Raw genomic sequence first — 16,285 nt, 5'->3', positions numbered from 1 at the left:
GGTATAGCCTATATTTAGTCAGCATCTAATGACACAACCTTAAAATAAATATAGATTTTTACTTGAACAAAGAACCTTAAATGCATTGCATTTTCATCTATTATCAAAATTTAAAGAAACAAATAAATACATTTTTACGCAAAGTATTTTTCTAATTATCTTTCTCAAACTTTTGAATATTGTCCCATACAATAATCTTAGCTCTGAATTTTGTTATTGTATTGATATTACTCAACCATTAAGTGGAGGGAATGGATTTAGAATTCCCTTGATGGTAGTGTAAATTGCTTGATTCAAATAGTTGAAGGATCTTTCAAATCCACTTATTTAAAAAAATAAAAAAAAAAAAATAAAAAAAAATATGAACCACTTTTTCAATTGCCTGCCTAATGTGCTGTGATGCAAGTCACATGTCCACTCTTCAACTGCTTAGTCCAAGACACACATACGTTTGGAGTTTATACACACTCAAAATGCTCAAATCCAAGCTTTCCCTGTGGGCTGTGAGTCTTTCGTTTAAAACCAACCCATTTGTTAGCATTTTGAAACACCGGCAATATGCCATTGTGGCAAACTGTTTAGACCTTTTGCGAGGCTGCAATGGGAAACTTCCACAATCTGGAATAGCTCAATGTCTTTCATTTAGCCTAAATTAAACTATTTTCTTAATTGAAGACTTTATCCCACACAGGGTCGTTTGGCACTTTTAGCGTAGATGTGGCTATCCGTTTGCACCACAGCTCTTGTTGCTTTGTCAACTTCAGTTGTTTTTCACCATATGAGCTTCAATGTAAAACTGTCTCTGAAAACAATTGTCTTCCTGTGCTCCCCAGGTGCTGGGTGGTGAGAGAACAGAAGGCAGTGAGGACGGCATGCTGAGGCGACTACACCTGCTCCAGAATGAGTGTCAATGATGGCGAAGGCGGAGCAGCTAGCAAAGATGGGCGGGCCTACAGCCTGCAGGTTTACCCACGGCTCTCAGCAGACTGCCCACCTTGCTGTTCCCTCAAGGTGCCCAAGGAGGCCACGGCTGCCTCTGTCATCCAGGACGCAGCCTCGGCCCTGGGTGTGGACCCGCAGCGCCTCTACGTGCTGGCCGAGGTGAAGGAGTGCGGCGGGGAGGAGTGGGTGCTGGAGTCGGGGGACCTCCCCGTCCAGAGGGTCCTGCTGTGGCCTCGCAAGGCCCAGGAACAGCACCCCCAGAGCGAGGGCTTCTACTTCGTCCTCCAGGAGAGGAACCGCGACGGCACCATCCACTACGTCCACCTTCCCGCCCTCTGCAAGGAGCAGGAGGCACAGAGGTTGGCGGCCAGAGGATTCCTCCCCCCGCGCCAGGACGACTTTGATGACCTGTGTAACCTCCCGGTGCTCAATGAGAGCAGCATCCTGGATAACCTGCGCAACCGCTTCCACAAGAAAAAGATTTACACCTACGCCGGGTCTATCCTCATTGCCATCAACCCCTTCAAGTTCCTACCCATCTACAACCCCAAGTACGTCAAGATGTATGAGAACCATCAGCTGGGGAAACTGGAGCCGCACATCTTTGCCATCGCGGACGTGGCCTACTACGCCATGCTAAGAAAGAGGGTAAACCAGTGCATCGTTATCTCTGGGGAGAGCGGCTCAGGGAAGACGCAGAGCACCAACTTCCTCATCCACTGTCTGACGGCCCTCAGCCAGAAGGGCTACGCCAGTGGAGTGGAGAGGACCATCCTGGGTGCTGGGCCTGTGCTGGAGGTAAGACTTTTTGTACGCATGTGCAATAGGGCTGGGAATTGCCAGGGACCTCACGATACGATGATATTGTGATACTTAGGTGCCCCATATGTACTGCAATTCTCACCATTCTATATGTATTGCGATTCGATACAGATTGTTTTATTTGATGTTCTAAACATTTTGCTCACTATAGGCTATGTCTGCTGCAGAGTGACAAGATGGCATTAGAACATTTTGTTTTGATACGTCATGGAAATTAAAGGGCTGAAAACATGTTGGCTCACTATTTTAAAAAGATGGCGAAAGGCTATAGGATAAATACTGGAGTTTTGGCGCAGGTACAGCAGACTAGCGCTAGCTAACACTACCTAGCAAGTAAAAAAATATTTTGATATAATATCGTCCCCTGAAAATATTGTGATCGGTAACGGTATCTTTAAAAAAAATGTTATCCAATCACTAATGTGCAATGAAGTTGGAGCCCTAATATCACACCTCGTCTAGCAGGATGTCTGTGTGGTTGCAATGGGGCTAAGGATGTGTGTTGCTGACTCACTTTGTCTGTCCATAGGTGTATGTGAACACTCATTCCCCATTATTTGTCCAATCTCAGTCAAGGTTAGCAGGGACTTAAACCCAATGTGAAATGTTTTTAGCTGAGGTCTCATTCCCAAGGCAGAGGATTCCTCTTCACAGGTGACTAATCTTGTCATGATTCATGGAAGATGCATGAGCCTGCACTCTGTCCACATGCATAATATTGAAGTGCAGGAAGCATGAAGAGCATCAAACCTAGTTCTTCCAGAGAAGAGGACTTTTGAGATGCGCCCCTTGTCAAATGTGTTTTCCTTGAGCCAGGAGTTGGAGATCTGTTAGTCGTCCGTCATGTGACCTGAAAGAGGATCTGAGGCTGATGTAGATGTGTGCAAAAGGAAGAAATGAAAGAAGATGTGGAGATCTTATCCCAGGCATCAGTTTAACCCTTTACAAAATGTTTGTAAATATTCTCAAACAACTCCAAATTTTCTAGGTCCTGAAGAAAGATTTACTTAAATTATATGGTGTTTACGCATTCAACTTTGGCTTTCTGGAAGATGACAAGCTGCTATATCTGAATGTTTTTGCTCAGTGATCCTGCTTTGTGATATACCCCCTCTGTTCCATATCAATGAGTCATGTCATGTGAGAATAGAGCGACAACCAGGAGTCATTGTCAGTTATGTTGAACAGCTGTGCAAACTAAAGGAAAGCTCATGGAAATACTTTATAGACACCAGCTTTAGAATATCTCTGATTTAACTCTAGAGCTCCCATGTGGTTCATTATAATGTTCCATCTTGTGGTCTAGAGCGAAATCAAATTGTACATTCTAATTGGATCACACGCGTTATTGCAGAACAATGGCTACCATTCATTACCTATAATTGGAAAAAATTTAATCAATCAAGTTTAGGCCTACTGTAATACGAGTTGCAACAAGGGAACAACAATCCGCATAGAGCAAATTGTGTGTACCTGTGAATCATCAGTGTTTTGGATCCGGTGACTGAGTTGTTTACACACACAGAGGTGTAGCCTTTTTTTACATCACAAATAGGATTGTAGTTATTTGACCTGTGGGTTGACAGGCTGACTACACCGCTCGTGTCGAATAAATTAATAAATTAAATAAATTTAGAAATCTATATTATTCAATCATTGCACCCACACTGCTCGCACGCGCCAACGAGCGTCTGCGTTGCCAAGGGCTAAAATAGAAGTCAGTTCTATTTGTGACGCAGATCGCGCTGCAAGTCCTGCCTCTCCCATCTCCTCATTGGTTTATAGAAGCAGGTACCCACGTGCCATCTCATTGGTTATACCCACGTGGGTGATTGAAAGATGAACTGTGTTGTCGGTTGTCGTGGTAATACTAGGAAAGTTTAGATGCCAATCACCATATAAGTTCAATGAAGAAAAAGCCTGTAAGGAGGAGAGATGACTAGAAACAATTCGGTTGACCGTTTTATGTGTGGATTAATTGTCCGAGTAGAGGACCTTGTGCATTTCAGGTAAAATAACAACTCAATGTTTTATATCCCAGGACAAATTAGCTAGCAACACCAAGCTAGCTAAATAGGACAAATTAGCTAGCAAGTGCAAGCTAGTTAGCTAAATTGCCATACATGTTTAATACTTTTCGACCTGTCCCCAAATTAATGTAATTGGTTCAGAGTTTGTTTTGATATTTTAACCTGTGTGTCGTGATCGCGTTTGGTGTGGGGGGACAAAATACATTTATGCACGAGCGCAGACGGTTTGGGTTCCGTGTGAGTCATGTGTTGTCAGGGAACTCTGGGCCCCTGGTCATGTGATGTTATGAAGCACTTCCTGTTAGAGATGGTAATCGGGGCTGAGTCAGTCAGTGATCACAGGAGGACAGTCATGCTCTTCTCTGGGCCCCAGGCACCATGTCACATCTGAGTCCGCCTGGACATCCGAACACACATTTTTTATTTAACTATGCAAGTCTTATTTATTTAACTAACAAATTCTTATTTACAATGACGGCCAAACCCTAACCCAGACAACACTGGGCCGATTGTGCGCCGCCCTATGGGACTCCCAATCACGTCCGGTTGTCTGGAATCAAACCAGGGTCTGTAGTGACGCCTCTAGCACTGAGATGCAGTGCTTTAGACTGCTGCGTCCCCGGGAGCCCCACATACCAGCTAGCAGAACTCCAAGCCCTGCGTTTAACACACGCCCAGATCAATGGTCCTGTGTGGCTCAGTTGGTATAGGGTTCTGGATTAGATTAGACACACACACAACTCAGCAGAATTGCCAAATGTCTAACCCAGATATCACACACACTGGTCATTGATTGTAAATGAGTGTGGAGCGAGTGCTGCTTTGGTGTTTAACTAATGGGCCCCAGCTCTATGGTAGCAAATCCCTCTCACATACTTCTGTTTTATTCCTCAGTAATGTGGCTAAAAATAGGTCATAAACTGTCAAAGGCCTTGGGAGGAATGCAGTTTATTGGAAGTAAATGCAGCATTGTAACTTATCGGTATTAAATTCTCAGACCCCCTTGAATTCTACCGGTGTTCATTCTGGTTTCACACTAGAATGGCAGCATTTCTGTGTAAATGTCAACTGGTCTGGTCAATTCACTGCACAGAGTGGGCAGAATAGAATACAGTATCTGGCATACTATCCGTCAAACTTTCAGCTCTCTGCAATGCCTCATCATGACGCTTTTGCAGGAGAGACGAGTCACTCCGCAATGTTCTAAGGCAGCAGCCAGATGAATAGATGGTCCCAAGGCTTTGGTTGGAGAGAACTGAAGATTTTTTCCCCCTCAATCAGCAGACCTTGTCGCTTTGGCAGGCTGGATGAGGCTGGTTCTATCTCTGCTCCAGACTGCCCTGCTGCTTCCCCAGGCCTGTGGTCTGACGGGCAGACTTAGACTGGCCCGTGAAACAATCTAGACCCAATTCCTGCAGGACTCAGCCAGGACCAGATGCTCTATCCTGGCTCCTCCATAACAGCCTTACCAGCCCTTCGGTGAAGCGCACAGACCTGCACAAGCACCTACACGCACACACCGTTTCCTCTTGCTCTTGCAGAAGGCTCTGCAAGGTTTTTTAGAAGGCATAGCAAACGTTCTGCAAGAAGCCCCCATGATGGCTGACATGAAATTGCATTTTACAGAGGAAGTAACATCTTCTTAGAAGTTATGTTCTGTATTCCTGTTCCTGTTTTTCAGACGTCTTACCGTTTCCTCTTCCAACAAGTCCAATTCCAACTAATGACTTAAATATGAGGTTGCTTTCAATCTTTACATTTTGGCATTTGGTTGCATTGGCTCCTTTTTCTTGGAGGCAGTCCAAGTTAGACTGGGTAAAAGGTCAACTGTGTTTCCTCTCTCTGGGCTCTGAAGCTGTGAGGAATCTCTTCAGCTTTGGTCGCATTTTGATGATGCGAGATCATTGGCGTGTAGCGTGACTCTTTAAATTAGTGTGCTCTGTGGACTACCTTAGCGTTCAGACAGCATTCAACATTTACCTCTTGAACACAACTCAATCATTTACCTCTATCCCGTTGCCCAGTCACTTTATCCCTACCTATATGTACATATCTACCTCAACTACCTCGTCCCCCAGCACATGGACTCCGTACTGGTACCCTGTGTAAATAGCCAATTTATCGTTACTCATTGTGTATTTATTCCTTTTGTTCTTAAAAAAAAAAAAAATCCACCGTTTCTCTTTCTTTCTTTCTGCATTGTTGGGAAGGCCCTGTAAGCATTTCATTGTTAGTCTACACCTGTTAGGTATGAAACATGTGACAAATAAAATTGGATTTGCTCGACTACGCAACGGCCTCTGAGTTTATCTGAACTTCAAAAAAAATGTGGATTTGTCACATAAGCCGAATACAACTTTAGACTTTACGTGAAACAATGTTCCCTCTAATTTTCTCCGGCACTGAGCAGATTTCAGGTCTGCTGAGCGCAAACTTGAACGTTGTGAAAATTCTGGGCAACTTCCAGTGTGTGTTTTCTGTGAACACTGAGGCTGTACCCTCTTTGTTAGTTTTAAGTGGTCATGTAGGCTAATGTGGCTATTTGATCGTAATGTAGGCCTACCTGATTGGCTGCCATCAAAAGAAATTGAGAAAATCCATTCCATAACATTTCAACATGGAAATAGTTGTTCTATCATTCAGTCTACAGTAGCAGCCAATGTGTGGTGTTAAATGTAGGCCTACATTCCATGAGACTTTTGAAGAAAAACATGCAGGGCTTGACATTAACCTGTTTATCTACTTGTCCTTCAGACAAGGAGGTGAATGAAAAGGTTGTGTTGTGTGATGCAAGAACACTTTACAATAAAAAAAGTATTATTATTCCCATACCATTATTACAGAGAATCAGACAAATTATGCTACCCTCTGCCTGCTGGCTACTTAGCTTATTCAAAGATGTCTAGAAATGTAGATGTGTTGTGCTCTTGTAGGAAGCAATCCTCCCCTATTGCTGACAAAAAAACGCTCTATAACTGGGCTAATAACTCACTAACTAGCAAAGGATATGAACTATGTGCACACGTGGCTACATGCAGCTCTTGCTTTGATCTCAAAACAAGCACATCTACTCATGACCGCTCATGTTTTAAACACAGTCCAGTTCAAAGTAAATGGCACATCCATATATGGCAATGGTCTATTTGCATGTAATCCTACTGTAGCTCTGACTGTTTTTGCCGCACCGGTCTGTATAGAGTAGTGTGTCAATGCAATAGAATCCTACTCCGATGCGTTCTGCCTACAACAAAATCTCTTGCAGTTTGTTTTGGTATGTTGCATTGAAACTGGCTAATATTGCATTGATTCGATCACAATTGCCACAGTAAAGGGAAACGTGTTTTTATTTTTTAGCAATTAGGTTTGTGCAGTGAGCTATTGGCCAAATACATTATCACCGCAGATTGGCTTTGCTTGAATTTCCCTGCCAATGCATTGTTCGGGACATTTAAAAAAATATATATATATATATTTCAAATTTTGAGGTAGGCTATATGATCACACCGGTAATAGATCTGTTGTATTACTTGTGAAGCACAGCTGAGGGAGCATACATTTGAAATAATTTGCTTTTTATTTTACTGGGCTGATTGACCATCAGATGCTGGAACAGTCTCAGCTGAGGGAGAGGGCAGCAGTGGTCTGCCCTCTCAACATCCCTTCGCTTTCCTCTACTGACTCTGACCAAAAAGGGACACGGCCTTCCAGCTGATGGCCAAACTCAAGTCGCACCGCATTATTTCTGCCTCATGCACAAATTCATGTTACTCCTATGAACAGAGAAAGTGAAATATTCCTTGCTATTAAGAAAGACCCAAGCCGCTAACAACAACGCAAGCCTATAGATGTACTTTCCTATTCATTCGTTACTGCTGCAGTGCATGTTGTAGCACTAAGTGGAAATGGGAAGAACACACATTTTATGGCTTATAAAAGTGTTGAATACAAAGTGAACTCAATCATAAATCAGCATCTCTTTGCTGTATTCGTTGACACTCTCTCTCTAGTCATGGTTTTAACGTTTTGAAATCTCACAGTATCAACTTTGATGTAGCTTTCTTTTATGCCTGCTATGTTACTGCAGACACGGTCATCTGAGCCATCTGATTGGCGAGCGGTAGGCCTATAGTGCACTTGATTTGCTCTCTGTGCCCGCCGGGGAGGCATCGTTTGTACCTTCAGACACATGAAATGGTTCAAAATGGCCACAGTTTGCCTACCTGGCGCAGGGCAGTTGAATCGGGTGCACCTACTGCCAACAGCCCGAGAAGAAAAAAGTTTTTAGCCCATAGATTTAGATTTTTTTTGTCACTCATATCATATGTATACACACTAAACATGGGTGGATGTTCCCTAATGCTGGAAGGGGGGCCTCGAGTGAAAAGGTTTGGGGACCCCTGTAATGGAGTACGAGGTAGTTGGGGTGATTGAGGTAATATCTACATTTTGGTTTGGTTGATGATTGATTTGAAGTACTATGTACATGTAGGTGAAAAGCAAAAAGTCCGGGTAGCTGTTTCATGAACTGTTCAGCAATCTTATTGCGTTGGGGTAGCCGCTGTTCAGGGCCCTTTTGGTCCCAAACTTGGCACTCTGGTACCTCTTTCTGTGCGGCAACAGACTGACATTGGTGCCTGGCGTCTGACAATTTTTAGGGCCTTCCTCTGACAGGTCCTGGATGATAGGTAGTGCGTACTGGGCTGTACGCACTACCCTCTGTAGGGCCTTGCAGTCTCCTGCCTCAGATTGTCCAATGTACACAAACTGAAAGCCTGCTCTAAAACTTGATTTGTTCACACAACTGGTTATACAGGTACCTCTGTGTTTCACCTGTGTTCTCTCATGTGCTTTGAAGAGCTGTTTTAGACTGGTCCCTTTTACAGAGAGAGCCTGATACAGGAAGATGTCACTGTTCCTTTTCTTTTATTCAGGTGTCGTATTCTCACTGCAGGGCTAAGACTTGAACATAAACAATTGCAGTCGAACGTTTAAACTCTGAGGTATTTTTGGCTTGCGTACTTTTGATTGAAGGTTTGTTTTACTGCGAATAACCACTGGGTGATTATCAGTACACACAATCTCTAGATCTGCAAGTCAAGTCTAAACAGTATACTGCGTGCTGACAGTGTTCTCACAGCACTCCAGTATTATTAGCTTGACTTTCAGATCAACTCAGTTAATCTTGTAATATAACATGCAAGAGCACACTTATTGTTGGGTTTTTTGTTGCGTGCAGCAAAGGTTCCTATCCCTCTGCAGGAGAGTTTGTAGTACTGCAGGCTTTGCTCTGGGCTGGTCACACTGTATGACATCATTGTAGCTCAAATAGCACTGTGTGAATTCGACCCTGGGCTCAGGAAGCTAGCTATCTACCCACCACCGCTCCTCCCCTCAGCCTCCAGTCTGAGACCTAGCCTTAGCCAGCCAGACTGTCACCCATTTCTTTATCTTTACTCTGTCTGTGAGAAGGTATTGCATAAAAACATTTCTATGGCTTAGTGTATATGCCGTTCCATGAAATGAGTAACTTTTGATTTCACCTAATTTTAACATTCTGTCATAAGGAGCAGAAGTTCAACTTAATGAACTTAGCAACAAAACTGACTTGTGCGCAACTATGGGGCAAACCAACTGAGTTGGCTTATATTGTTGACAACATGTAAACTATATTTTGTCTCAATGTTTATTAAAAATAAACATTTGCACAATGAGCACTTTTTGTCTTTCAAATACATGATGGTTGTTGATTAGCTAGCTAGCGAATGTTTGGTTTATAGGGTGTCCGACAATGTGCTTTTGTGAGGAAATGTCACTTATGTTATAAAAGGCTTTTTACCAAGACAAATATGATTATTCATGTTCTGAATCGTTCAGTGGGATCTTTCTCTAACATAGCATTAACATTATATCCAAAATGTCAGGTTTCCTAACATAATACATCCCATAATAAGCATCGAGCTCTGTTAAGATCACTGCCACTTTCTCACAGTAACTTTTGAGATTTATACATGTGGAGGTCATCTGTGACAGTTATTAAGCAAACATTGGCATGACACAAGCTAAATTAAATGTGAAAGGCTTTAATAAAATAAAACCTGCGGTACGCTTATTGCTCTGTTGAATTTCAGATATAAGCTTGTTTTTGTGTAATCTTTAATGAAATGAGTCACTAATCACATAAAAAAAATATAAAAGCAACATGCAACAATTTCTAAATTTTTCCTGAATTAGTTAATTTAAGGAAATCAGTCAATCGAAATACATTCATTTGGCCCTAATCTATTGATTTCACATGACTTGGAATACAGATATGCATTTGTTGGCTACAGATACCTTTTTTTGTTAAAGGTAGGGGCATGGATCAGAAAACCAGTCAGTATCTGGTGTAACCACCATTTGTCTCATGCAGCGAGACATCTCCTTCACATAGAGTTGATCAGACTGTTGATTGTGGAATGTTGTCCCACTCTTCAATGGCTGTGCAAAGTTGCAGGATATTGGTGGTAACTGGAACACGTTGTCATACATGTCAATCCAGAGCATCCCAAACATGCTCAATGGGTGACATGTCTAGGGAGTATGGAAGAACTGGGACATTTTCAGCTTCCGGGAATTGTTTACAGATCCTTGCGACATGGGGCAGTGTTTTATCATGCTGAAACATTGTTGATGGCGGTGGATGAATGGCACGACATTGGGCCTCATGATCTCGTCAGAGTATTTCTGTGTATTCAAATTGCCATTTCAAAAATGCAACAGTGTTTGTTGTCCGAAGCTTATACCTGCACATACCATAACCCCACAGCCACAATGGGGTACTCTGTTTACAACATTGACATCAGCAAAACTCTCACCCACACGACACCATATACGTGGTCTGCGGTTGTGAGGCAGGATGGACGTACTGCCAAATTTTCTAAAACAACGTTGGAGAGGCGGCTTATGGTAGAGAAATGAACATTCAATTCTCTGGCAACAGCTGTGGTGGACATTCCTGCAGTCAGCATGCCATGTGCACACTCCCTAATAACTTGAGACATCTATGGCATTGTCTTGTGTGAAACTGCACATTTTAGTAGACTTTTATTTCCCCCAGCACAAGGTACACATGTGTAATGATCATGCTGTTTAATCAGCTTCTTGATATGCCACACCTGTCAGGTGGATGGATTATCTTGATAAAGGAGAAATGCTCACTAACAGGGATGTATTCAAATGTGTGCTAATTTTGTTGAGAAACTACTTATGTGTGCCTGGAATATTTCTGGGGAATTTTATTTCGGCTCATGAAACATGGGACCAACACTTTACGTGTTGCGTTTTATTACACAGAACAACAATATAATCTTCAGAAATGACTGTCAAAGCAACAAAATAACTAGGGCTTTACAATGATGGTGAAAACTTGGAGACATGTTTGGGTTAAGTGGGAGAAAATTTTCCTAGAAGTCAGAGGGTGCACAGAAGGACCAAAGGCTGAATGTTGGTACTTTGGCAAGTCTTTATTCATATACAAAATCTGATGTATTGAATTTTCCATGTCTAATATTAAAGGTTACTTAATTAAATATGACATGCTTTTAAAATGCAATATTGATGTCAGGGTGGGAAATCAACAACAGCCACCAGCCAAATGCTGGTAGATTGGAACAACTCAAATGTGACTTATTTTTGGATAATACAAATTAGTTGGTTCATTGATTTGATTGGCTGATGGGCTGGCCTAGCAGAAAGCCCAGAGTTAAGCCAGGTTTTAACCTCTACCTGACTCTGAGCCAGTCTAACCAACCATACCCACCCCATGCCACACACTGTCTCCAAGCCCAGAGACAGGAACCTCTTATTAGTGGGCTAAAACTGCAGACTCTAACAGGAAGCAGCAGTTTTATGCTACAGGAAGAGCTAGCTGCAGGAGCCTCCCCTCGCCATTGGCCAATCGACCCACTAGGCGTGTCGACAGACGCCGCATTGTTGCTCAGGAAGTATAGAGGAGTCGCGGCCATTCTGTGTGCCTATTGTTTATCTCCCAGCCTGCCTGCGTTTTCACTCTTCCCTGGCTATATTTGGCTAGGCTGGATGCCCGGTGGCACTACAGTGGGTTGGTGGTGTGGGAAACTGGCTCCCTGGCATGACACACAATGGCCTCAGCTCCTGTAAGACCAGTTCTTTTGTTTTGGCCATTCATCAGCAGCTACTTAGCAATTTGTCAGTCATCTACTGTGAGCTAGGCTACGTCAAATTAGCCTAGCTCTCAAGGGATGTGATTGTTTGCTCATATTTTAGGTCATATTTGTATTCTTGCACACCATACTAGTTGACCCTGTTCAACGGTTAGGAACATACATAGCTGTGTCTTATTTTCCAAGTTACCAGCACAGGTTCTCATGTAACAGGCCAGTTGTACAGTATTTATGGCATTGACCACAGACCATCTTGATATGATGCCCTGGGTGTGGCTCCTGGAAATGAGACCTGTCTGGTGAACCATGGCATTGGAGCGAGACTCCCTGCAGCCCTGCCTGGCTCCAGTACACTGGATCCTGTACTAATATGTGGCTAGCCATCCTCTGACTGCAGTAGAGAAGATGCATATTGAAGCAATTTAACCGGAGACCTCTCCAATCAAATCTCTTTCTTATTTCCACTGAGCTGGCATTCAACCCCTTTTTGTTTATTTTCTACTCAAGGCAAATGAGTGCAGCTTGTCTGTAAGATTACTAAGGTCTGTTAACGTGTTTATCTGAGATGGGGCTGTTCTTTCCAGCATTGATTTCTGCACAGTTTTACAGTGCAATGATATCCCACAATGTATAGTGATTCACACAGTTAGAATTGATCATTCTAATTCGATGTGATTCACACAGGGGGACCCTTGTCACATGCCACTTTCAGTACTGAATCCCCATCAATGTTCTCCAAGCACTAACACTGCCTAACACTACACATACAGTCGCATAACAAAATGAATGATTGGATGCTCAGTTGAGCTGTGCCTGGAGACCTTTGTCTGGTTAGCCATAGAGATGACCTGCAGCAAGGCCAAACATACAAGTTAAGTTGCGCAGTTATATTTAATTAGCATCTGAATGTCCCACAGATGAAAATTAATTAATTTGTTTGTCTGCCACAAGTAAAAAAATTCTTATTCACTTTTTTTTAATAAATCGTAAAATGTATTAGTTTCACATACGGTCAAGAGGGTTGGCAACTATGCCACATAAAATTACAAATAGTTGAACAGATTTTCGATGTCCCAAAATCATGGCATCGGCTTTATGAATTGATATACAAAACAACAATTCTCGCTACGAAAGAATGCTCAGTATATGGGGCATTCAACAGTCAGACCGGTGCAGACTGCCATGCGGAAACAGAATCTTTTGGTACTGTCCACCGGTGGCTTGTTTTTGGAGTCATCCAGGAATTGTGGTTATGCCATAATATGCGGTTGGACCTGCAAACTGTATTGCTGGGGCACTTATTAAAGGACCAGTCAGTAGGAAATATCATTGTGGTTTTGGGTAAAATGTTTATTTTTGGGGCAATTTGGGCAGAAATGTTGCAGATGAAGGTTCAAGTCCCTTGTGAGAAGCAATGGGAGAATGGAGGGATGCATTGTGAGAGGAAATTGTAGAATTATGATTTATTGGGAAAGATGGGTTGATCTGTGAATGTCTGAAGGGTGGAATTGATGAGTGTTGGAAATATTATGTACAGTATAAATGTTTGAGGTCCTCCAATCAGGGGTGAGGGTGGGGAAGGGATTATTTAATATTTAGTTTTTCAATTATGTTTTGTGATTTGGTTTCATGCTGTGAGTGCTTGGTTTTTCCTGCCCTTGGAGAATCCCTTTGGGCCTGGGGCGGGACATTGCCTTGCCGGCGGGTGGGGGCGAGCGCACCCTCTGACCAGAGCACCTTCTGTGGGAGCGGACATTTTGTATTGTCTGTGTTTAAAAAAAAAAAAATATATATATATATATATATACACACACACACACTACCAGTCAAAAGTTTGGACACATCTACTCATTCAAGGGTTTTTCTTTATTTTTACTGTTTTCTACATTGTAGAATAATAGTGAAGACATCAGCATTATGATATAACACATGGAATCATTTAGTAACCAAAAGTGTTAAACATATCAAAATATATTTTGAGATTTTTCAAAGTAGCCACCCTTTGCCTTGATGACAGCGTTGCACACTCTTGGCATTGTCTCAACCAGCTTCACCTGGAATGCTTTTCCTTCACTCTGCGGTCCTCCCAAACCATCTCAATTGGGTTGAGGTCGGGTGATTTGTGGAGGCCAGGTCATCTGATGCAGCACTCCATCACTCTCCTTCTTGGTCAAATAGCCCTTACACAGCCTGGAGATGTGTTGAGTCATTGTCCTGTTGAAAAACAAATGATACTCCCACTAAGCACAAACCAGATGGGATGGTGTATCGCTGCAGAATACTGTGGTAGCCATGCTGGTTAAGTGTGCCTTGAATTCTAAATAAATCAGACCATGGCACCATCACACCACCACCTCTATGTTTCATGGTGGGAACTACACATGCGGAGATCATCCGTTCACCTACTCTGTCTCACAAAGACACGGTGGTTGGAACGAAAAAATCTCGAATTTGGACTCATCAGACGAAAGGACCACATCTCCACCAGTCTGATGTCCATAGCTCGTGTTTCTTGGCCCAAGCAAGTCTCTCTTCTTATTGGTGTTGCAGCAATTCAACCATGAAGGCCTGATTCACGCAGTCTCTGAACAGTTGATGTGTCTGTTACTTGAACTCTGAAGCATTTATTTGGGCTGCATTTTCTGAGGCTGGTGAGTCTAATGAATTTATCGTCTGCAGCAGAGGTAACTCTGGGTCTTCCTTTCTTGTGGCGGTCTTCATGAGAGCCAGTTTCATCATAGCGCTTCAAAGTTCTTTTAAATTCTCTCGATTGACTGACCTTCATGTCTTAAAGTAATGATGGATTGTCGTTTCTCTTTGCTTATTTGAGCTGTTCTTGCCATAATGAGGAGTTAGGCGTATTTGGTGAAATATCATCTTCTGTATACCCAACCCTACCTTGTCACAACACAACTGATTGGCTCAAACTCATTAAGAAGGAAAGAAAAGCCAATAACTTTTAACAAGGCACACCTGTTAATTGAAAGGCTTTCCAAGTGACTACCTCATGAAGCTGGTTGAGAGAATGCCAAGAGTGTGCAAAGGTGTCATCAAGGCAAAGAGTGGATACTTTGAAGAATCTTAAACATACAATCTTTTGATTTGTTTAACACTTATTTGGTTACTACATGATTCCATATGTTATTTCATAATGTTGATGTCTTCACTATTATTCTACAATGTAGAACATATTAAAAATAAAGAAAAACCTTTGAATGAGTAGGTGTCAACTTTGGACTGGTTGAGTGTGTGTGGGATGCAGGCATTCTGACCCCTTGACCTTTTCCACATTTTGCTACGTTACAGCCTTTTTCTAAAATGGATGAAATTGATGAGGGGGGCAAAAAACAATCTACACACAGTACCCTATAATGACAAAACAAAAACTTTTAATTCATTTGTAAAAATATTTTTGCAAATTTATTCAAATGTAATACTGAAATATCACATTTACATAAGTATTCAGACCCTTTACGCAGTACTTTGTTGAAGCACCTTTGGCAGCAATTACAGCCTCTCGTATTCTTGGGTATGACGCCACAAGCTTGGCACACCTGTATTTGGGGAGTCTCTCCCGTTCTTCTCTGCAGCTCCTCCCAAGCTCTGTCAGGTTGACTGGGGAGTGAAGCTGCCCAGCTATTTTCAGGTTTTTCCAGGGATGTTCGATCAGGTTGAATTCCGGGCTCTGGCTGGCCCACTCGAGGACTTTCAGAGACTGGTCCCGAAGCTACTCCTGCGTTGTCTTGGCTGTGTGCTCAGGGTCGTTGTCCTGTTGGATGGTGAACCTTCGTCTCAGTCTGAGAACCTGCTCCAGAGTGCTCAGGACTTCATCAAAGATCTCTGTACTTTTCTCCATTCATCTTCCCCGCGATCCTGACTAGTCTCCCAGTCCATGCCGCTGAAAAACATCCCCACAGCATGATGCTGCCACCCATGCTTCACTGTAGGGATGGTGCCAGGTTTCCTCCAGACATGACGCTTGACATTCAGGCCAAAGAGTTCAATCTTGGTTTCATCAGACCAGATAATCTTGTTTCTCATTGTCTGAGAGTCCTTTAGGTGCCTTTTGGCAAACTCCATGCGAGGGTGTGTCATGTGCCTTTTAATGAGTGGCTTCCATCTGGCCACTCTACCATAAAGGCCTGATTGGTGGAGTGCTGATGAGATGGTTGTACTTCTGGAACGTTCTCACATCTCGCTCTGTCAGTGAGCATCGGGTTCTTGGTCACCTCCCTGACCAAGGCCCTTCTCCTCCGATTGCTCGGTTTGGCCGGGCAACCAGCTCTAGGAAGCGTCTTGGTGTTTCCAAAC

General features: G+C 42.9%; 1 protein-coding gene across 1 annotated transcript in view; it reads left to right on the top strand.

Annotated features, from left to right (window-relative positions):
- Window positions 1-245: 245 nt before the first annotated feature.
- The window catches only part of LOC120054708 (unconventional myosin-IXb-like), a 58,568-nt gene continuing 42,528 nt past the window's right edge, over window positions 246-16,285 (top strand). The window contains exon 1 of the mRNA XM_039002254.1: window positions 246-1,740. Within this exon, the coding sequence (XP_038858182.1) occupies window positions 901-1,740 (840 nt within the window). The 5' untranslated portion in view covers window positions 246-900. The remainder of the gene's footprint in view (window positions 1,741-16,285) is intronic.

The sequence above is a fragment of the Salvelinus namaycush genome, chromosome 10 (genome assembly GCF_016432855.1).
Source record: "Salvelinus namaycush isolate Seneca chromosome 10, SaNama_1.0, whole genome shotgun sequence".
Lineage (NCBI taxonomy): Eukaryota > Metazoa > Chordata > Actinopteri > Salmoniformes > Salmonidae > Salvelinus > Salvelinus namaycush.
This window is presented reverse-complemented; position numbering and strand designations above follow the sequence as displayed.